Below are 23,344 nucleotides of genomic sequence, written 5' to 3'. Positions count from 1 at the left end.
AGAGGTAGATCTAAGTTGGGATAGGGATTGGTGTTTGGGAGGATGGGTTTCAAGAATTTACATTTTAGACTTGATCATTTTACCTAGTTTCTCTGATTGCTTGAACTGTTTTTTTTAAAGTGTAGTCTTCCATATTTAGAGAGGAAAAATGCTTTGTGGGAAAGGGGAAAGATTATATAGAATCAAGAATTTTTAAGCATTGAAAAATAAATTTATAATAAAACTTTTATATACTGAAATATACTAAATAATTAAAAACCATCATAGGGCTCTAGCATAGACTAGCAATAAAATGCTATTACTTTCATTTGAGTAGGAAGTGTTACTGTTGTTAATAGAAAAGGTAAATCTTTATGTGTAATTTAGGATGGGATCAGAGCAGCTAAGAGAAATATTCAGATTGAAATCCAGGTGGCTGTGCATAAGATTTATCAACAGTTGTCTGCTACCCTGGAGAGAGCCCTTCAAGCAAACAAGCATCACATTGGTAAGTAACGGCACACCCAAATATAAGATGCAAGTTACAGTTTGGCCTGAGGTTATGCTACATAGCTTCAGAACATAAACACATGTTCTGTGTTTAACATTAGTAGGTCAATTTATAGGTAAAGAGTAATACTTGAAAGTAATAGTGTACCATAGTGCTACTTATATTTTGGAATATGATTTATGTTAGTAAATGCTTTAACTTCAAAGAAGATTTCTTTCTTTTTTTTTTAGAAGCCCAGCAACGTCTCCTTTTGGTTACAGTTTTTGCCTTGAGTGTTCACTATCAACCAGTAGACGTTTCTTTGGCAATTTCCACTGGTCTGCTAAATGTATTGTCGCAGTTGTGTGGTACAGACACCATGCTAGGACAGCCTCTTCAGTTGTTGCCAAAAACGGGTGTGTCTCAGCTTAGCACAGCTTTAAAAGTGGCTAGTACAAGATTGCTCCAGATTCTAGCCATCACTACAGGGTGAGCATTGTAGATGTCTTGGTAGAACTGTGTGGGGCCTGGTCTTTCACATTTTAGTAATTTCCACTTCCCCCAATCTCTTTTCTGTGTTTAAACACATTTGCCCTTTTTTGTAATTACCATTTTTTCCCCCTGTTATTTCACGTAGGACCTATGCTGATAAACTGAGCCCTAAGGTAGTTCAGTCTTTGCTGGATCTACTCTGTAGTCAGTTGAAGAATTTGTTGTCCCAGGCTGGTGTACTGCTTATGGCCTCTTTTGGAGAAGGAGATGAGGATGAAGAAGAAGAAAAAAAAATTGATTCCAGTGGAGAAACTGAAAAGAGAGATTTCAGAGGTATCGTAAATCTTTTTCTCTGTTATTATTTACAAGCATTTATTGAATCCACATTGTGTGAATATCGTTAGAATATAGAGTTCTTTCTGTTGTGAGGCATGAGAGGATTTTTATTTGTTCATTTAGAAACTCCTTTTCTCTCCAAATATGTATAATTTAGATGCACCTCTGATGAACTTTGTCTCCTTAAAGTCAGTTAACCCTGATGTAGCAACTGTACCATTCAGTATCTAGGTTCAGCCTCTCCTTGGCAACCTCTTGTGGCTCTAGAAGAGGTTCTAGGTGACTGATTTCCCCATATTATGTTCTTGTAACATTTGATCCTAACAACCCATCACTTGGTTGCTGTCTTGGCTTAAGTGTTCCCCCAAGACCAAAGGTTTTCATATTTGGGAATTAGATTAGAATTAGGGGAGCTGAACTTTTTGCCAGGCTGTTCTGTTCTCTGGTCACTAAAAAATTCTTCATTATACTTAGCTGTAATAATTTTTAGCCGTAATAATTTGCTGTAATATCGTCATGTGCTTATAGATATAAAAAACTATAGTGAACATTGTGGGAATTCCCTGGCAGTCCAGTGGTTGGGACTGCACTTTTACTGCTCAGCGTGCGGGTTCAAGCCCTGATCGGGGAACTAAGATCCCCCAAGCTGCACCGTGCAGCTGGGAAAAAAAAACAAAACAACTATAGTGTACATTTTATTTCAGTAGAATATACTCTGAACAGGAGAACTGCTATATATGTCTGTTATATGTTAAGTGAATAAAGGTCTGAAATTGGTCACTTATTCAAAAAATTTTGTGTAACTAGCAACATCTTATTACCATAATAAGCTCTGGGAACCATTAAGTTCTTTCTGGACCCAATAGATAGATAGACAGGCAGACAGATAGATAGTTAAAATAAGGGTGATACAACTACTGAGCCCGTATACTGCAGCTACTGACCCCTGCACATCTAGAGTCCGTGCTCTGCACCAAGAGAAGCCCCCACTCGCCACAACTAGAATAAGCCCATGCACAGCAACGAAGACCCAATGCAGCCAAAAAAATAAACAAACAAACAAACATCTCACTTTGATGTCACAGTACCTGGGCTTTTGTTCTACAAATAATTATGAAATCTGTAACATAGAAGAAGCCTGTATGTCATAAGGTTGGAGTGAGAATTTTGTAGGTAGGTGTTTGTGTGATTGTGCATAACTTCCTGATGTCCTTGTCCATCCTTGGCTGCCAAGTTTATCCTCCACTGCATCCAACATTGGACTTCCTGTCAGATTTTGTTAGGGTTTATACAGTGTTCACATCTTACTAGCTCAGTCAACTTGGTCGGGCATATTATAGACTTCTCCATGTTGTGTTTTTCCTATAAACCAAGGGGACTATTACCCATCTCACAGGGTTGATGTGAAGAATAAATAGCAGCTACATGGAAAAAATAAATAAATAAAATAAAATAAGGGTGATAGACCCAACCTTCCAAGACTGTTATGAGGATTAAATACTTTAATACTTGTAAAGGACTTAGAGCAGTGTCTGTCACATAGTAAGAGCTCAATGAATGTTAATGTTAATATTAGAATATTATAATACATAATATTTAAATGTATAAAGTAGTATTTAAATAACATTAATACTGTAGAGATAAGTGGGTGGATAAAGGAATATGCTGGGGATACAAAAATGACAAAACATTATCTCTGCCCTTCAGGCACATTCTGTGGTTAATGAAGAAGGCAGACGTTTAAACAGATAATTAAGGTGTAATACGATAAGCTCAGAAGAAATAGCTAAATCTCTTAGGTCAGAATCTAGGAGGATGTATGAGTCTAATTTAGGGCTAGCTTTTGATTTCAGAGACTGAACCTATGGCAGCTTACTTCTTTTTTATATAAAGAGTATGTTGCTTATACAGAGAGCGTGGGCAGACTCACAAGGTATGATAAAATAAAAACAAGCTTTTAATGCCACCTTCCTTTTTCCTGAGATCCAGTTGGATACAGGGTTGTTAAGGTAATAGTTTCTTACCACTCTGTGTTGAGTACTGCACATATGGATGGCAGGCAAGACACAGTAGAGTTACTTCTCAGCCTGTAGTTCTCCAGGAAAACTGGATCCTTCCATATCCAGTAAAAAAAAAAAGAAAAAAAAGAAAAAGAAACTGCGATGAATCTCAGCAGGTTTAACAGCAGACTAAGTCCACGTCCATTCCCCTCAGGTTGCACCCATTCTGTTTATGGGGATGGCTGGGAATGAGACTGATTCTAGTCAGTGGAGGCCAGGCATTCAGAGGCATGCAGACCAGGTATTAATAATGCCACATGCTCTCTAAAATAATTAACTGAAAGTAAAGTGTACGCTTCATTTCAAACATAATGCTGATACTGAAACACAAACTTATCCAGTTGTATCAACCAGCTTTATATTTGTCTCCAGGCTTTAATTAGTTTAATTAATTTAGTATCTTGTTACAGAAATATTTGCTAGGAGTGAGAGTGGGGTAAGATGGAGACCTCCTAAAAGAGATTTTCCCAGGGATCTCTACCAAGAGAGAAAGCTTCATAGAAGGAGGTAGCTATTGAACTGGATTTTGAAGGGATGACTAGGAACAAGGTTGGAGTGAGATGTAGGTACCCAGGGCAGGCTAAAAATTTTATATTCTTCAAACTAATATTATAAAAAATATTTGCCTATTAGCAAAGACTAAATAAGTAAAGAAGAGGTAGAGTACTGTCAAGAGGAAATGCAGAGAAGGAGCTCAGCTTTTTCTCTAACTGTCCCTAGCAGGTTAGTTCTATCATAGACCTGCCCACCGATCTCAGCAAAACAAAAGCCCTCCAGTTAACAAGATGTCTGTGAAGATAGATTACTGGCTATTCAGACATGCCCTTTGGCAGGGGTCGGTCTCCCCTCTATCACAAGTGATTTGTCTGTGTATTTCTTAATTTGATATGCCAGGATCTCCCTGAAAGGAGTGCCTGTCTTAAAATTGTTATAATTTTCCATGTTTTACTGCCCCTTAGGGGTTGACATTCTGGGAATCTACCCCACTGGCAAACTTCTTCATCCTGGCTCTGAGTGGGTTTTAGTCAGGCTAGGGAGGTATGAAAGGTGTTGGATGATTTGTGAACCTGGTGTGTTAGAAGAAGAGTAGAAAGTTGTTTGGCTTTGAAATGTATAGGGTGGAGGGAAACTATTAGAGGGGATGATAAGAGGTGTTGATACTGGTGGAAAAATTGGGATGATTGTTCAGAGCAAGTTTGTGGAAAGATTTTATATGTAGAATTTGAGATCTGGCAAACCAGACCAGGCCTAGAAATTTGTTTCTTTGTAGAATATGAAAACACAAAGTCTTTTTTAGAGATGTAATTCTTACTTTGATTGAGGCAGAGGGTGGGGTTGGTGGCGGATGGATCATGGACTTTTCCAAAGTGTGATCAAAGTTGTCAACTTTCTTACTAGTCAAATGCACACACAGACATAGTTTTTTGTTTTTGTTTTTTTAAGAATATTTTTCCGTTTGTTGCATTTATTTTATTTTATTTTACTTATTTTTGACCGTGCAGTGTGGCTTTTGGAATCTTAGTTCCCCAACCGGGGATTGAACCCAGGCCCTTGGCAGTGAAAGCACCTGAGTCGTAACCACTGGACTACCAGGGAATTCCCCAGGCACAGTTTTTCATACAGTTTTAGGGGATTTACAGACCATCTCCCTCAAATTCTATCTAGTAGAACTCTAGACTTGGATAGAGAACTGTTACTTTTTAAAATAGCAGTAAAAAAAGAAAAATGCACAAAACCAAGTACACATACTGTATTCTAGAAAACTCATTGTTATGGTACACAGATGTAAAAGATGTTTTAAGTTTGACTATTTTCTGACCTTTCCCCTGTTTTTAAGTTTTAAAAATTCAGCAGCTAGCTGACAACCTAGGTTTTGAATTAGGTGTGTGCATACTGCATTGTAAATGTAAGTTATTTGACATGACTGTCTCCTGTTGGCTTTTGTTGTAACGTAAACTTGTCTGTTCACTCTTTAGCTGCTCTTAGGAAACAACACGCAGCTGAACTGCATCTGGGGGATTTTCTAGTTTTTCTTCGCAGAGTTGTATCTTCAAAAGCAATTCAATCAAAAATGGCTTCCCCAAAGTGGACAGAGGTGCTTTTAAATATAGCATCTCAGAAATGTTCTTCAGGTATGTGACCTTTGTCTTATTTTAGAGTATTTTGTAAATCACATGTGTTTTATTTAGATAATGCCAGACTTTAACAACATTGGATACTTGACCTTATTTTAAGACTTTTCTTTCTTGTTTAATGAGTACTTATTTGATTGACAGAAAAGTAATTTCAGCAATAAAAATTGAAAGGAATTAATAATAGAAGGATGCACTGGAGAAGATCATGGATTTAATGTAGAGAACTTGACTCTAGTTCACATTTCAATAATAAACATAAGCAGAGAACATCCTGTTTAGTATGATAATTTGGCACAGATTTTGAGCTTACTTTTGAATTATCAAAATGCAGATCTGAATTTGTCTATTCTTTCTTATCATGATATGATTTCCGTTGCTTTGATTGTAACTTCTGATCGTGTGCTGTCTATGAGAGTTCTATATAATAAGTTTAATTCCTGGTTCTTAGCCTAAAAGTGTGGTCTGCTGGAATAGATTACTGTCATTCCTTTCCTGATCTGAATTTTTTTATTGTGATAAATATACATAAAATAAAATGTGCTATTTTACCACTGAAGTATAGAATTCATTGACATTAATTACATTCACAGTGTTGCTCAGCCATCACTACTCTCCGTTTCCAGAACTTTTTCATCATGCCTAGTCTTTTTTTTTTTTTAATAAATTTATGTATTTATTTATTTTATTGGCTGTGTTAGTTCCTTGTTGCTGCACACGGGCTTTCTCTAGTTGAGGTGAGTGGGGGCCATTCTTCATTGTGGTGCGTGGGCTCCTTATTGTAGTGGCCTCTCTTGTTGCGGAGCAGGGGCTCTAGGCGCTTGGGCTTCAGTGGTTGTGGCACATGGGCTCGATAGTTGTGGCTCACAGGCTCTAGAGCACAGGCTCAGTAGTTACAACACACGGGCTTAGTTGCTCCGCAGCATGTGGTATCTTCCTGGGGCAGGGATCGAACCCATGTCCCCTGCATTGGCAGGCAGATTCTTACCCACTGTGCCACCTAGGAAGTCCCATCATCATGCCTAGTCTCTCTTAAATGTGCTAAAACATAATAGAGTCTTCTGCGGTACATTGTATTATATATGTGTACATTCTCAAGATAGCTTGTTAATGTTTCTTTTCACTTTTTTGTGTGTATTCAGTTTTTTAAAAATTCAGATCCTGTATCTTTAAGATTGGTATAAACAAAAAAAGAATACAAACAACTTATTATTAACATAATAGCTGCAGTTATTAACTGCAGGAATACAGTAAAATGGAGTCATCCTAAATGGTAATGCTCTTGCAACAGAATTATCCCAGTCATTTTGTGTTAGCAAACGCTGGCAAGAAGTTCATTTGTTGTTAAAAGTATTTAAAGAATTTCCAAAATTGATCAGCTGTGCTGCAAATAAAACAGCAGTTTATTCAAAAGAGCCCTTACCTTTATCTTATTTTCTTAGAAGATCTGCCATATACAGGTAACTACTATTTTCAGATTGGTTGTTCAAACCAGGGTTCTTCCTGTAAATACACATCTTAGCTTTATATATAGCAAGTTTATACTCATTTTCCCAGTAGTTTTTCTCAACTAGTATAACTTACAATTGCTTTTTTTTCTCCTTTAATAAAGTAAGGCTTATATAATATTAAGTTCTTAGAGCATGAAGAAAAGTCAGATATTCATTTATTTCTACTGGTTGTATTGTAGTAATGGATAGAAAAAAAGAGCATCAGTATCCTGTCTCTATCTTTGCTTACTTTAGAAAAGTACAGACTGCTTACTTCCCATTAACCTTGTGAGATCGTCAGGGCATAGATGGAGTCAGAAACAGTTAAAGGGTATGATAAGCCTGAACTTTAGAGATTAACAGACCTGTCCTTTAAAATTCTACTTCTGTCTCTACTGAGCTATGTGGCTTTGGTCAAGTTACTTAAGTTCTCTGAGCCTTAGTTTCCTCATCAGTAAAATAGGGATATAATGTAGAATTTGTAAGGATCAACAGAGTTATTAATGTATATGAAATGCATAGCACAGTGCTTGGCACAGGTAGTTATTATAGTGCTGTTCCCTTACATATACATGAAAAGTGAAACACAAACATGGATATTCATATACATTAATAGATACAGGATGAGTCCAGAATTCTTGTGATAATATGCTGAAGTGACGTCTGTTCCACCCTAAATACTTTGCAGCCTCAAGGATTTTTCTCAAGAAGTTTATTTAAACTTTGCATTTAGGTCTCATTTATAATAAGAAAATGTCTTTTTCCCCCTCCAGGAATTCCTCTGGTTGGTAACTTAAGAACGAGGCTCCTTGCACTTCATGTCCTTGAGGCTGTACTACCAGCTTGTGAATCTGGTGTAGAAGATGATCAGATGGCCCAGGTTTCTATTTTTAAAGTTATTAGAAGATGTTCTTTACATCTGCAATGTGATTCACCCAAAATCTAAACTCATAGTCTCTTCAGCTATAAATGTGTCATTTATTCAATAGCATGACTTCCAAGTTTGCTTTTTTAATTTTTTCATCTCCAAGCAAGGAGAAAGAGAGATTAAGTTAGTTATGGGATGTGAGGAGTAGTGGTATAATGAATACTTTCAAGGTCAGAAAAAAGGAAAATTTGTGGAATTTCTTACTAGGTTTGGGCATCTAGAGAGAGAGAGATGTGAGGCGGCATGGCCTTATCAGAGATCCATATAGTGAGGCGACACGAGGGCAGCGAACCCACTTTGTAGTGGGTTAATGATCTTTTTAAAAAATTGTATTTAACTTGTATCCACCCAAAGTAGCTGTCAGACATTGGTATAATTAAATCTCACATGTGACTTAATATTATAGTTATGTGATTTATCTTTTCTAAAAATACCTAAAATGGTCCTTTAAAAATTTTATCATTTTTTTTCTTTCAATAAATAGGTTGTTGAACGCCTGTTTTCCCTCCTGTCGGATTGTATGTGGGAGACACCCATTGCTCAGGCCAAACATGCTATTCAGATAAAGGAAAAAGAACAAGAAATAAAATTACAGGTACTTGATTCTTCCAAAAAGGTATTTTTTGGCAGCACAAGTGAATATGTTGTCACCTGTCTCTGGATCCTTTCTCCTTTGAGAAACTTTATTCTATCAGTTATTCGGTCTCCTCTCTGTACTGTCTCCTTCTCCACTGGTACCTTCCCCCCAGTTTATAAACATTTCTTATCCCCACCTGCCTAAGTTTCTTTTTTATCCATGAAGTCTTCCCTATATTCTCTCGACCTTCATTGCTAAGCTTCTGGGAAGAGTAATCTTGTACACGTTTCATTCACCTCCTTTCTTCTCATTATCTCTTCAGCCCAATTGTTTATCTTCCATCAAAGTACTGAAATTAAATGACAGAGGTGTTATTGGTAATACAGTGTACGGCTTTTTGTCCACAACTTACTTGACTCTGAAAACTCTAGCCTTCTATTGTTTTCAAAACACTACTTTCTCCTAGATCCCCTCTGCCAATCCTTGATTCCCTCAGGAGGCATCAATTCTTTGGTGTGACTTTCTGCTTGCCTCCTTCACAAATTCCGGTGTTCCTCAGAGTACTGTCTTTAGCTTTTCCAGCAGTCTCAGTCATACCCGTGACCATTTTCACTACATGCATTGCCTTCTAAACGTGAATGATAGCCCAGGTGTCTCTCTTTCAAACCTTTCTCCTTTTCTTCCTATCCCATTTTTAATTAGTGGCACTAACATTCAACTAGCTTTTCAAACCTGAATTCCTGGGAATTCTAAAGTTTCCTAATGTCCCCAACCCATGGGGTCCCTAGACCTCACTGATTTTTACCTCCTAAATAGTTCTTGAATCCATCCATCTAGCTACCTTAATCTTTCTATTAGTTTTCATAATTCCACACTTTTTTTGGTTTTCCTTTTGTCCCAGTATGATGACTTCTTCTCATCCTCTTTTATTTGTACTTCCTCTTCTATTTAATCTAACTGCTGGAGTATCCCAAGGCTTGGTCCCAAGACCCCTTTTTCCTTCAACTGTCACCTCCATTCCATTTTCTGTAGCCAGCAAAACCTTATTCAGATCCATATGCCGTTGATCACCAAATTTTTAATTCCATTTTTTGCATTTTTCCCAAATTCCAGACTTATATACCTATCTTCTACTTGCCTTACCACTTGAATGATAGTCTAACAGGCATCTCATACTTAGTAACATCCTTAATAGCATCCTTAGTTCTTACATCCTGTTTCCTTCCCCACGGTTTCCCATCTTTCTTAGTAAGTGACTCAACCAGAAAACCAAGGGGTCACCCTTGATTCCTCTCTTTCTATCACACACACCCCCATTTTCTCTATCTATACAATCTCCAGGTTCTGTTGACTTCTCTGTTAAAACTTAACTTGAATTTTCCCATCTCCTCATTCCTCTGGCATCACCCTACTCCAAGCCACTATGATCTCTGGCCTGGATTATGCAATATTCTCCTAACTGGTCTTTCTGCTTCCGTTGTTAACTGCTATAGTCCATTCTCTACACAGGATCCAGTGAAATCTTTTAACATGGTAAGTCAGAGCATGTTGGTCCTCTGCTTAAAACTCTCCAGGGGTTTTTCATCATTCTTGGGATAAATTCTAGAACTCCTTGTTCTCTCCTCTTTGCTCACTGTACTGTGAACAATTTGCCTTCTTCCTGTTTCTTGAACACACTAAGCTTACTCCTTCCTTTGGGCTTTGTGCTGACTATTCTTTCTGCCTAGAATACTTCCCTTAGATATGTTTCTCAGAAGTCAGCTAGTTATTTGTGTCTCTACTTAATTATCATGTCTTCAGAGTTCTTTCCTGATCCTCAGTCTAAAGTCAATTGCCACACAGCCTTTGTTACATCACCTGTTTTAATTTCAGCATAGCACTTGTTACCTGATAATTTCTTGTTTATTTTTTGTCTCCACCTTCCTAAATATAAGTTCTATGAGAGCAGAGACATTACCTGTTTAGTATACTGCTGAATATATAGGACCTGGTGTAGTGCCTGGTGTACATAGTAGATGCTTAATAAATACTCATTGGATAAATGAATGAATTTAAAGTCCTTAGTATTTCTTACCTGAACTCTTGTAGTAAAATCCTGATTGTTCTCTCTACTTTCATCCTGTATACTTCTGGTAAAACAATGTTTATAAAACACAGATCTGATCAGAGTTCCTTTATAAATCATGCTATGTAGGTACTCCCTATTGTCTAGAGTAAAGATCAGACATAAAATGGCATTGAAGGACTCGAGGTGGGGGGGAGTCAAGGAAGGGAGGGAATACGGGGATATGTGTATAAAAACAGATGATTGGAAAAAAAAAAAATGGCATTGAAGGGCTTCCATGATTTTGTTCCTTCTTCTCTTTCTGGTTACTTGTTGTCTTTCAGTCTCACCCTCCAGGTATTTCATACTGCTTGCGATTACTTTAAATCAGTGAACTCTGTTTCATCTCCATGCCTTGGCACATGCTGTACCTACTGCCTTAAATTTCTGTCTCTTCTTTGATCAGCTGTTTCATGCCTTCTGATTCAGGATTCAGCTCAGAAGTCATCCCCTTTTGAATGCTTACCTTACCCTTCCCAAACATGGTTAAGAACTTACACTTTTATGTCTCTGTCATAGAACTTTTATTGTCTCACTATAATACTGGTGTAATTTATTTATCTCTCCGTCCCCTGACTGGGCTGTAAGCTCTTTATGGGCAGGGACCATGCTGTATTTATGATTGTGATCCCATTGCCTGCACAGTAACTGGTACATGGTAGATAATAAATATTTGTGGAATCAAACCAAGGAGTCTTAGAATATGTATTAACTGAGGTTTGAGTTACTTCAAAATACTGACCCAGTTTCCTTTCTGGTAGAAGCAGGGAGAGTCGGAGGAAGAAGATGAAAATCTCCCTATACAAGAAGTATCCTTTGACCCAGAGAAAGCTCAGTGTTGCATAGTGGAGAATGGACAGATTTTAACTCATGGCAGTGGAGGAAAAGGATATGGATTGGCATCAACTGGAGTAACTTCTGGGTGCTATCAGTGGAAGGTGCGTAGAATTCCAAGTAGTTTTTAAAAGCATTTTATCTTTTAGTCCTTTTCTCCTAGGTTATTATAAAAAAATGTATGGAAAGACTATTTACAAAGCATCTATGTAAATGTTCTATTACTATGTAAGATTTTAACATAAATGGAAACTCAGTGAAGGATATACAGGAACCTTGTACTGTTTTTGTAACTCTTCTGTAATAGTAAAATTATCTCAAAATGTTTTTAAATGTATGGTTGAAAAATCATTCATCCCTTCCATGAGGGGTCACACAGTGCACACCCAGCAGTGAAAATGCAGTAACATATGTGTGATGTTTCTTCCTGGGAGAGCGTATTAGAGACTGAGTTACCGAAGATTTTTATTGGGTGCTAGTCACATACTCTCTGTCTGGCATATACTGAAATTTTAGATTCCCAGAAGGAAAGTGGGGTTTTAGCATAAATCATATTGTCATACAACCTAAGTACAATGAGCCACCCTTATCAGTTGGGGAAATTTTTTATCGGTGTAGGAAACTGTTTACCAGTTTAGCTCCCGGGTACCAGCCAAGGACTAACATGGCAAGCAAATGTTTCTTAGGATAGCAGTCTCTGCTGTGTTACCTCTTTTTTTGTTTTTTTTTTGTTTGTTTGTTTGTTTTTGCACAGTCCACCTCCTTGGCTCTTGGCCACAGTGGTTTCACAATAAAATTAATATTATTATCTATTAAGACCCCAAGACAGCAGGATGAGACCAACTTCTAGTATTGACTTCATGGGTCTTAGACTTAGGCAGTTAAAATAAATCTTATTAATCATAAAGGTCTATCTTAAAAAGTCATATGGCTTTGTCCTTAAATTTAGCACAGCACAACTCTGGCCAGTCCAGGACTTAGGATAGGGTACATATACAAAAAATACAATTCCAGAGGTCATGCATGGTATCCCTGGAAGTGAAGAGTTTATAGTTGTTAAGATATCCCTAATCAGGATGTATAGTAGTCAGGTAGAACAAGTTACAGGACCCCAGTGTGATCTCGCATCAGGGGCCTACCACCTTCTGTTTTCTTTGCAGTCTAAATAATTTAGTTGAGTCCTTGGTTTCAGAGGGACTGCCTCTGAAGGGCAGTTGGTTAAATGGTTTTGTTTGTCTGTGACAATCATTTTATCTGCCTCAAGAGTGTGGATGACATCTGGAGGTGTTCTGTGGAAATTCCAGGGACTGGGGTCACCACCTGCTTCTTATAGCCTGTCAGGTATAACGGGAGGCTCAGAAGTCAGTTTGAATTTGAAGTGCTCAAAACAGCCTTCTTGACAGCATGGCTTTTTTTCCCCCTAGGAGAAGCAACAATTCTGGAAAAGTGATCATTTATGCCCTACCTATTCTTCCACACTTCCCCAGGGCCTGCGTTTGTGTTTTTTCCCCCTTATTCTAAAATCAGGGTTTCCCATTTAGTAGTTATAACTTCAGATTTTTTCAGTCTTTTTTTTATCTTCATCTAGACCTTTTATCCAGAAGGGTTATGTGCAAGAGGGACAAAAGAATTTTCACACAAAAACTTAAAAAAAAAATTTTGTTTTAACGAAAACGTTTTTATACAACTTAACAAGGAAGGTTAGAAATTGGTCAGGAAAAAATCCCAGTTAAAAAATTGTTTTTCAGAATGGGTTTACAAAACCTTCTACCTCTTTTATGCTAATCATTTATCCAGTGAGCAGCCTAAGAAGGATCAGTCTCTTTTTGGGGAGAGCTTCACTTAATAAACTGTCTTACTAGCTGTGTGTATCAGACATAGAATCAAACTATTAGTCTGTTGTTGCAAACTGCGACTAGTCCAAAAAGCTGAATATAATAAGTCAACAGTAGTGGGACATCCCCAAGAAGAGGTCGAGTCCAGTCTGTTATAAGAGTGGACAGAGGGGTCATGCGCCCTGTGGTATGCCCTCCTTCAACTTGCAGCTTTCAGTAAGAATCAAAGTTAGGAATGTAGTCAGTTTCTATGTCAGAAATAAAAAGCCAATCAGCAGCTCAAATTAGATGGCTATCAAAAGAACAGGCCCTTTCCCAGCATATGTGAGAGACCTGGACAGTCCAGCTGGAATCCATGATGTTTTCATATTATGGCTGCACCAACTAAATCTTCAACAGTACCCACGTTTGAGTTTTGTTCACTGATCTGGTGCCTGGTCTTATTTGAACACAGCTCATGTTGGGTTGAAACAGCCCACAGCAGACAGTATCAGATTTCAACTTAGAGGCAGGTCCAGGCAATTGAAAGCTGTGAATTGAGGATTCTATAAAACTAGCAACTTTGGGGGGCAGCAATAAAGCCTAAATGCTATAGAATCAGACCAGCTGTGTTTTAAGTCTAAGTGATGAGCAGGGCTTTTCCTAAGCTCTTTTTGCCTTCTCACTCTTAGAGTACAAATTTACCCACTCAAAAATATGCATCTCAGGCTAGAAAATCATCAGCCACTAAGGGTCAGACATCTGATTTTACAAGAACTAATTGGCAACTAACAACTGCTTTTTAAAACTCTCAAAGTATATTTCTGTGTGGAGATTGCGACTCTTTGTCTTCCTTTTTTCTAGCGGTTCTAATAGGCAAAAATCATAACAAAAAGTCATCAGTTATGGAGTCTTGTTTTGTCTCCAGTACTCAAAGAATTTAAATTCCAATCTACTCATCAGGGGCAAAAAGCAAGGAAGTTGTGTCCCACTAACATTTTTCCTCTGCAGCTTTCACTTAGGATGACCTCTTAGTATTTATGAAGTTATAAACACATAACATTTTATATCATTTTTTTATCATACATCCAGATGCAGTAGCCACAAAGAGAATCTGTTTTATAAAATTTGCTTTTCCCTCAGATCTCAAATTTACTCAGAAACCTAGCAGTAAATTTAGCATTTACAGGGTTAATTGGTTGGGCTGGGGCACTGGTACAGCAGTGGCAGCATCTAGGCTAAAGAAAATCACTGGAGTAATTTCTTTTCTTTTCTCTCTCCCTTTCTCCCTTTCTTTTTCTTTCTCTACCCCTCCCTCCCCTCCTCTCTCTCTCTCCCTCTCTCTGTCTTTTTCTTTCTTCTATTTAAAGCTTTGCCCCAGCCCTGGGAACAGATTTAAATACCTTATCTCCTCTCACTTGGAGGAAAGAGCAACACACAGTTCTAATATTTTTGGTCTACCCAAAACTCACCTTCAGGAATTTTTGAACTGTTCCCCCTTCCCACCTGGAGGAGAGAGCAGCTGCAAGCTAATTTTTATTCTTTGGCCCATCCAGAGCCCATGTGTGGAAATGTTTGGGCCCTTCCTCTTCCCACCTAGAGGAGAGAAAAGCACAAACTTTCCTCTGACTGCTCTTTTCCCCTCACTTCAGCTAGCAGGACCTAAAGCAGCCAGGGGATCCAGGGAGCTAATCCTCCTGTGGTTGGATCTATTATTTTTGAATTCCACGGTAACTTTTACCTGTTACAGGAGATAGCCACTCACCTGCTATTTCATAACATGTGTAACCCCATAGCCACTAGAGTTTTCTCCTTCCCCAGTTCTCTCTCTTTTTCCCCAAGTTTGTAATTATATTTTAATGACTTAGAGTTATTCTAGTGAAGCTCATGTTGCCACCACTGTGTCAGAGATCCTGAAGATCACCCCTGTGTTCAGAGATTTGGTAGAAGGACTCATAGGACTCAGTATATCATTGTGCTCATGATGACTGGGGTTTATTATAACAAGGTAGTAGGATACTTAGCCGGATAATAAGGAGGAGAGACACATGGAGTCTGGAGGAATCCATGTGCCGGTTCCTTATGTTCTCTCCCTCCTTTGAAGGGTCACATGGATTGCATTCTTGTCCCAGCAACAAAATGCAGCAACATGTGTGTGATGTTTTAGGGAACGCTCTTAGAGACTTAGTTCCCAAGATTTTTACTGGAGGGTGGTCATGAAGGTACCCTGTGCCTGGCATGTACCAAAACTGCAGACTCCCAAAAGGCAAGTTCGTGTTCAGTGTAAACCACATTGTTTTTTCAAACTTTCTTGTCCTGGTGAGCCACCTGAGTCATTTAGGGCTGAGTCATTTAGGGAAAGCTTTATAACAGTGTAGGAAACTGTTTACCAGTCGAATTCCCAGGTACTAGCCAAGGGCCAGTGTTACAAGCATGCCTTTTTAAAGACAGCAGTCTCAGACCTGCTATATTAACAAGATACACAGAGAGTAGTTAGAAAAATTTTGTGAAAAGAATTGAAGCTTTTCATTAATAATTTTCTGGGCTGGACACACTTCCTCAGCTTCATAATTAAGATGTAAGTTAAAATTGTTTATTTTAAATAAATACTCAAAGGTTATTCTAAATCTTCTACAAGGTAAAGATTAAATTTGTCTTAAAATTTTTACAAAATGATGAAATGATTTCATTTGTATGTTATTTTCACTTAAGCTGAAAATAAACTTATGTTCTTGTAAATGCATAAATGTTATTTATAAATATATTCCCCAGTATTGCTTTATACAGTTAAAAGTATATAAAAAAGTTTTTTCAATATTAGTGAACATTACCACTTTCGTTTTAGTTTTACATTGTGAAGGAAAACAGAGGTAATGAAGGCACGTGTGTTGGAGTTTCTCGCTGGCCGGTACATGACTTTAACCACCGTACTACCTCAGATATGTGGCTCTATCGGGCATATAGTGGTAACCTCTATCACAATGGAGAACAGACCCTGACGTTGTCCAGCTTTACTCAAGGAGATTTCATTACCTGTGTGTTAGACATGGAAGCCAGGACCATTTCCTTTGGGAAAAATGGAGAGGTACTGAAACTCATTCAGAAGCATCGCTTATTTTCTTGTTTTTATTTATCCTCAACTCAGTTATTCAAGTGCTAGCTATTCAGTTTATAGATTATTCACTCTTCTCTGCTGTTTCTCTAATATCTTTTGGTTCTTATAATATTTATCAGCACCAAAAAAACAATAGAAAGATAGTAAAACCCCAATAAGATTGTTGAAACAGAGGAACAAATTCAGATCATTTATTGTATGTAGAGTTTCCTTGGTTAGCAAGGTTAACTGAGATTTGGCTCTAGTAAGTTAATTTATCTCATAGGAGCTTTGAATCTTAATGTGTATTGGATATTATCAATTTTAAAAAGTATTTTTGTTTCCTTTTTTCCCATCACGTCTGCCACACTATAGGAACCCAAATTAGCTTTTGAAGATGTGGATGCAGCAGAGTTGTACCCATGCGTAATGTTCTATAGTAGCAACCCAGGGGAAAAGGTAATGAAACCTCAAACCTTTATAATTAAGCATAAAGGATATTTGTTATTTTTTATTAATATTAACATCAGATAGAGTTTATAGGTATAATAAGCTATTTCTACCATTAAAAGTACCTGCTCAGATAATTTACTCTTTCAGAAGAAGGTTAGATTTTTTTTATTTTTATTTTTTAAATATTTTTTTTTAGTATTTATTTTTTGCTGTAATAGGTCTTAGTTGTAGCACGTGGGATCTTTCATTGCAGCGCGCGGGCTTCTCTCTGTTTGTGGCGCTCAGGCTCTAGAGTGTGCAAGCTCAGTAGTTGCAGTATGTGCACTCAGTAGTTGTGGTGCATGGGCTCTGTAGTTGTGGTGCACGGGTTCAGTCGTTGTGGCGTGCGGGCTTAGTTGCCACACAGCATGTGGGATCTTAGTTCCCTGACCAGGGATTGAACCTGTGTCTCCTGCATTGGAAGGTGGATTCTTGACCACCAGGGAAGTCCCATGTTAGATTATTTTTAGAAAATGCCTTTCCTCTTTATTAAGGTGCTATTTGATATTCTGGTAATTTGAATACAGTGAGCCAACTTTCAAACACATGTGCAATTATAGGAATTAAAGGAAATAGTTTAGGGATAATCTGGTTCATTGGCAATTGTGCATATGAGAGAGAAATTGAAAAATAATCTTCAGTTTAATCAGATACCATTAGGTGAAAAATGGAAATTTCAGTTAAGATGGGGAAGCAGACTTTCACTCATTCAGCTGAGAGGGTTCTCAGACCTTGTAGATGTTGTAAATTTGAACCCTACACCTTCAGGAGGACAGTATTAAAGAGATAGCCTCTCACTAAAAAGTTTTTTTTTCTCCTTATCTAAAACTGTGGCAGAGAGAAACTTCTTTGTGGTCTCTCTGTGCTGGTGGGTTGATTTGTTTTCTACACTATCCTTTTACTTGAGGATGTAGTGTTAGCCTAGGTCTGGTCTCCAGAATTTCTAATTTCTTTTTAGTAGAAAGTTTTCAAGCTATCTCATATGTCATATACCTGTAACGAAAGTGCTAGATTTGGTAAATCCTAGCCATGAAAGTTACCGTTTATTCTGGGCTTTTAAGTATATTTTTTAAATTTTCAAGGAGGTATAATTTCAAGGTAGCCATTCATGAGAGAGGGGAGCTGCTTCTTGAAACAGCTAGTCAACAAAACTGAACTGGAAATGAAATAAAGAGGCAACCCAGTACCAACTTTTATCCCTTTCCCTAATGATATTCTTGCAGCCCAGAATAGTTTCTGGTATGTTCTGGTTAGAAGATGGCCTATTGCTCCCTAACATCTGTGAACCTCGAAGGAATTAATTTAACCTAGGCTTTGTAGCAATCAGTTTATTTTACCCAGAAGCCTTTTCTGACTTCAGAATCTGATAAAAGTAATACTAATGATAGTTAACATTTTTTGAACATTTTTGTGTGTCTGGCACTGTACTGATAAGCACTCTGTGCATAGTCTAGTCTAATTTTTAATATAGTAAGGGAGAGAGACTGTTATTAGTGCCATTTTTTTTCAGATGAAGCTGAGGTTTAGTGAGATTAAACAATTTCCAAAGATTACACAAAGTTAAGATTTGAACTGAAGTCTTGCTCTTTTTTTAACCTCTCTGTCTTACTTGAAATGTGTGATTCAAATTGGGAATTTGGAAATATACCAATTTTCTAGCCTTGTGATTTTATCTTTGTGCCCCTAGGACAATGTAAGATGGTCCCAGCACTCATTATTATTCTGGAGTCTTGAGGATTAGAGTGAATAGATCCTCAAGACTTTTGCGAGGACTAAATTGAGTCAGTCACACACACCTTGGTTTATATCTATCTTTTGGGTAGCCACAACAGCACTCCTGCTCACAGGCTGCAGGAAGTTTAAATGACAGGGTGGCTTATTTCGCAGGACCATACTGCTACGAACGTCAGTAGAATTGTAATATTTGTTCACTCTTTATTGGGGGCCAGTAGTACAATACACATGTATCAGGAGACCAGATACTAGTTCCATAGGAGATTACATGTGCTAGAATTTATAGTTTCAGAGTTTATAGAATTGAATAGTTTAGAAGAACTATTAATAATCACACATTTGCTACCCTTTTTTCTTCTGTAGGTGAAAATTTGTGATATGCAGATGCGTGGCACACCACGAGACTTACTTCCAGGAGACCCAATTTGTAGTCCAGTAGCAGCAGTACTGGCAGAGGCCACTATTCAGCTTATTCGTATCCTTCATCGAACAGACCGTTGGACTTACTGCATTAACAAAAAAATGATGGAAAGACTGCACAAAATTAAGATATGTATTAAAGAATCAGCTCAGAAGCTAAAGAAAAGCCGCTCGGTTCAAAGCCGAGAGGAAAATGAAATGAGAGAGGAGAAGGAGAGCAAAGAGGAAGAGAAAGGTAAACACAACAGACATGGCCTTGCTGACCTGTCAGAGCTGCAGCTGAGGACCCTTTGCATAGAGGTGTGGCCTGTGCTGGCAGTGATAGGAGGAGTTGATGCTGGTCTCAGAGTTGGAGGTCGGTGTGTTCACAAGCAAACCGGGCGCCATGCCACGCTGCTGGGAGTGGTCAAAGAGGGCAGCACGTCTGCCAAAGTCCAATGGGATGAAGCAGAAATTACCATCAGGTATGATTTGTTGAGTTACACTTTTGCAGATGAGTATTTATTGGTGAAATGGGCCATTGCCTGTGCATAGCAGGTAATTGTGTATTTTAGTTGAGCTGTTAATTAACTTTTTAAAATAATTTTTTTCATATATCTGGGTATGAGTACTATGATTTCATTAAGAAATATTTTGCAAACTTGTGTTCTTTGGACTATTAGTGGTTTGTGAAATATATATTTTTATTTTGTTTTGTGAAGAAATAGTAAGCTCACTAATTTAAGTGTAACGGGGAGTCTTCTTTCTATTTTTCATTTGGCTTCCTGCTTTTTAATCATTTCCGTTACACATTGGGACAGAAAAAAGCTAGCCAGCAGATCTGACAGTTACATTTTATATAGGAGGGCTTTGAATATAGGATGGGAACATTTGAGTAACTAAAATTAGGTTTTGGGTTATCTGTGATTTTTAAGTGTTTTTGCTTTTTAAAAAAAAAAAACCATATATTTCTATAACCTCAGTGTGCAACATTTTGGATAGGTATGAAAATTACATTTATTTGGAACAAACTGTGCTTAACAGCATCTAGATATGTTTGTAATCGGATAGGATTTGTGTAAAATATGTTTAAAAGGAAGTATGTCAAGTATATATATCATTGGAAAACATGGATTTGATGATGATGTTATGTAACTGTTCATTGTACTGCTTAAAGTGATTCCATTGTTAATATGACATGGGACAATATCAGAAACAATGGTTCTTCAGTAGTTTTCAGAGGTAGTACTGTTTTAGAATCTAATGGTAGCTATGGACCTAAAGTAAACATACGTGAAGTTTACACACAATTCCAAGCTAAGAAAGCAATGAAAATTTTACTTGTGAAAATATCTGCCTTTTCTTTTATTCTTTGTGTTGTTTTGGAAAGGATTTATGATGCCTTACCAAGATGCATACAATATAGCAAAATTAATTAAATTAAAACAAATAAGAAAAAAATGACTAAAAGGGAAAATAAGATTAGAAAGGTTGTTAGAACTAAGATTTAGGTTAATAGAACAAATGTATGCCACCAAACTTTGTATACTTGCTAAAGCTTTCTATTCCAATTTGTTTAATTATAACATGTTTAAACTTCAGGAAACATGTGATCATATTTTTGCTTAAACTAAATTAGAAGCATTTATTAAAGACAACAAAGTAATTTTTTTGAGTGAAACAAAGTCTTATCTGGAATAGGTTATAAATGGCCATTACGCATATAATAAACCAGATTTATTATGCAAATTTTCCAAATAGCTTACATCAGGGATTGGCCAACTACAGCTGGCCCAGCTCCTGTTTTTGTAAATAAAGTTACATAGCCACATGCATTTGTTCACGTATATCAGTGGCTGTTTTCATACTATGATGGCAGGGTTTAAAGGTTGCAACAGAGACCATGTGGCCTTCAAGTCCTAAAATACTTATTATTTGGCTCTTTACAGAAATTTTGCTAGTTCCTGGCATACACTATATAATAATGAATATTCTTATTTGAAAGACATAAACATCTTATTGCTTTTGCATTTAACATCACATCTCCCCGTTTTCTCATGCTAGATTCATTTTTCTTTTTGTAATGAGTTCTCTAGTTTGTGTAAATTATTCTCTGTACTATGTACACGATACATCTTATTTTGTCTACATTATTTTCTGTACCTTCCTCTTGTCTATCCCTCACTTGCTTCTTCCTGTGTCATTCTGATCTTTATTAAAGCTTCCCAACTTTTTGGTCGCCTAGTGATACTCCATTGTATAACCTGGAACCCTGTGAACCGCTTCCTTTTGACGTGGCACGATTTCGAGGCCTGACGGCTTCTGTGTTGCTGGACCTCACATATCTGACTGGCATTCACGAAGACATGGGCAAACAGAGCACCAGGCGACATGAAAAGAAACACCGACATGAGTCTGAGGAGAAAGGGGATGTTGATCAGAAAATTGAGAGTGAATCTGCTTTAGATACACGAACAGGCTTAACATCTGACGATGTTAGAAGTCAGGGTACCACAAGCTCCAAATCAGAAAACGAAATAGCTTCATTTTCTTTAGATTCAGCAGTGCCAGGTGTGGAACCCCAACATCAGATAACAGAAGGAAAAAGAAAAAATCACGAACACATGTCCAGAAACCATGACATAGCCCAGTCAGAAATCAGAGCAGTCCAGCTGTCCTATCTCTACCTTGGTGCTATGAAATCACTTAGTGCTCTTCTTGGCTGTAGTAAATATGCTGAACTGTTGCTGATACCAAAAGTTCTGGCTGAAAATGGCCACAACTCAGACTGTGCGAGCTCTCCAGTTGTTCATGAAGACGTGGAGATGCGCGCAGCCCTTCAGTTCTTGATGCGTCACATGGTGAAGCGAGCAGTCATGCGATCACCCATAAAGAGAGCACTGGGATTAGCAGATCTGGAACGAGCTCAAGCCATGATCTATAAATTAGTGGTCCATGGGCTTTTGGAAGACCAGTTTGGGGGCAAAATTAAGCAAGGTAAGTTATCTGATTTTTTTAATCTTTGCTTTGTGTTGTTGAAATTATTCATAATTGTCAGAAATGATATATTCTGAAAGTGATTTATAAATTTTTTTTGGCCAAAGCAATTTTCACAGTGTTTTTCCTTTGGAAGGCAAACAGTTCCTTTGTGTTTCCTTATATTAATAATCATCTGTCTACAGGCCAACCTCATTTTATTGTGCTTCGCAGAGACTGCATTTTTTACAGATTTAAGGTTTGTAGCAACCTTGGGTTAGGCAAGTCTTTCAGTGTCATTTTTCCAACAGCATTTGCTTGCTTTGTGTCTCTGTCACATTTTGGTAATTCTCACACTATTTCAAACCTTTTCATCATTATTATATTTCTTATGGTGATCTGTGATCAGAGATCTTTGATATGGCTACTGTGACTTGCTAAAGGCTCAGATGATGGTTAGTATTCTTTAGCAATGAAGTATTTTTTTTAATCAAGGTATGTACATTGGGTTTGTTTTTGTTTTTGTTTAGACATAATGCTGTTGCACACTTAACAGACTATAGTATAGTGTAAACATAACTTTTATATGTACTGGGAAACCAAAAAGTCGCTTTACTGCAATATTTGCTTTATTGCAGTGATCTGGAACCAAACCCACCATATCTCTGAGGTGTGCCTGTACCTATAATTTTCTATTTTAAACCTATGCAAGTATTAGAACTTAATGATTATTACATCTTGTAAAACTGAAATTTAACTCATGCTACAGAATGTACTCATGTATTTCTTGATCTGATCCAGTATATATATTATTCTGATAACTTCTCAGAGGTGTTTTACAGGACTTTTTAAAGTACTACTTTCATAGACTATATTGTGTGTAAAAAATCTTGTTTTATCTTTTATCCTCACTTTTGGGATAATACAGATTCTGAAATAAAAATGAGATTCATTCAGTAAACGTTTATTGAGTGCCTGCAGAGTGCCAGGTACTCTTCTAGATTTTTGGGGAGTCAGCAGTGAACAAAACAAAGTCACTTGCCTTCATGGTGCTTTCATTCATTTTTTCTTCCTTCCCTTCCTCTTCCTCTTCTTTTTCCTTTTCCCTTACTCCCCTTCTTCCTTTTTTTGCTTAGATAGTAAATAGGCAGAGAGAGGTGTATGGTACATATAAATAGGAGTTGTTAAAATCATGATTATGAAAAGTGGTCATTTAGCAAACCAAATAGAATTAGCTATCTATTTGTAACAACTGCTATCTTGATTATGTTTATTTGTAGGCTCCTTTACCAGATAAGAAAAATTACAAATACTTTGTAAGCCCTTAAACATTTTAACTTTTTAAAAAAACTCTTAGGAGTAGTTTATTTTGTGAGGCACTGCCTCACAAACGTGAAGTTTCTGTCTAGGTTT

The 23,344-nt window shown here is 37.4% G+C and overlaps 1 protein-coding gene across 15 annotated transcripts in view; it reads left to right on the top strand.

Moving 5' to 3' along the window:
• Window positions 1-23,344, top strand: part of HERC1 (HECT and RLD domain containing E3 ubiquitin protein ligase family member 1) — a 210,247-nt gene that overhangs the window by 124,105 nt on the left and 62,798 nt on the right. For 9 of the 15 annotated variants that reach the window (XR_009051410.1, XM_057722762.1, XM_057722766.1 and 6 more), the window contains 11 exons: window positions 367-487; window positions 721-958; window positions 1,107-1,294; window positions 5,334-5,489; window positions 7,753-7,859; window positions 8,392-8,502; window positions 11,350-11,526; window positions 16,082-16,321; window positions 16,706-16,789; window positions 18,920-19,440; window positions 21,177-21,952. Coding sequence is in view for 14 of the 15 variants with exons in the window: in XM_057722762.1 (XP_057578745.1) it covers window positions 367-487; window positions 721-958; window positions 1,107-1,294; window positions 5,334-5,489; window positions 7,753-7,859; window positions 8,392-8,502; window positions 11,350-11,526; window positions 16,082-16,321; window positions 16,706-16,789; window positions 18,920-19,440; window positions 21,177-21,952 (2,719 nt within the window). In the remaining variant the exon portion in view is untranslated. The remainder of the gene's footprint in view (window positions 1-366; window positions 488-720; window positions 959-1,106; window positions 1,295-5,333; window positions 5,490-7,752; window positions 7,860-8,391; window positions 8,503-11,349; window positions 11,527-16,081; window positions 16,322-16,705; window positions 16,790-18,919; window positions 19,441-21,176; window positions 21,953-23,344) is intronic. The other 6 variants (XM_057722770.1, XM_057722767.1, XM_057722765.1 and 3 more) reach the window with 5 other exon arrangements.

This window comes from Hippopotamus amphibius, chromosome 2 (genome assembly GCF_030028045.1).
Source record: "Hippopotamus amphibius kiboko isolate mHipAmp2 chromosome 2, mHipAmp2.hap2, whole genome shotgun sequence".
Classification (NCBI taxonomy): Eukaryota; Metazoa; Chordata; class Mammalia; order Artiodactyla; family Hippopotamidae; genus Hippopotamus; species Hippopotamus amphibius.
Note: the sequence above shows the minus strand (reverse complement) of the source record. Positions and strands in the feature narration are given on the sequence as shown.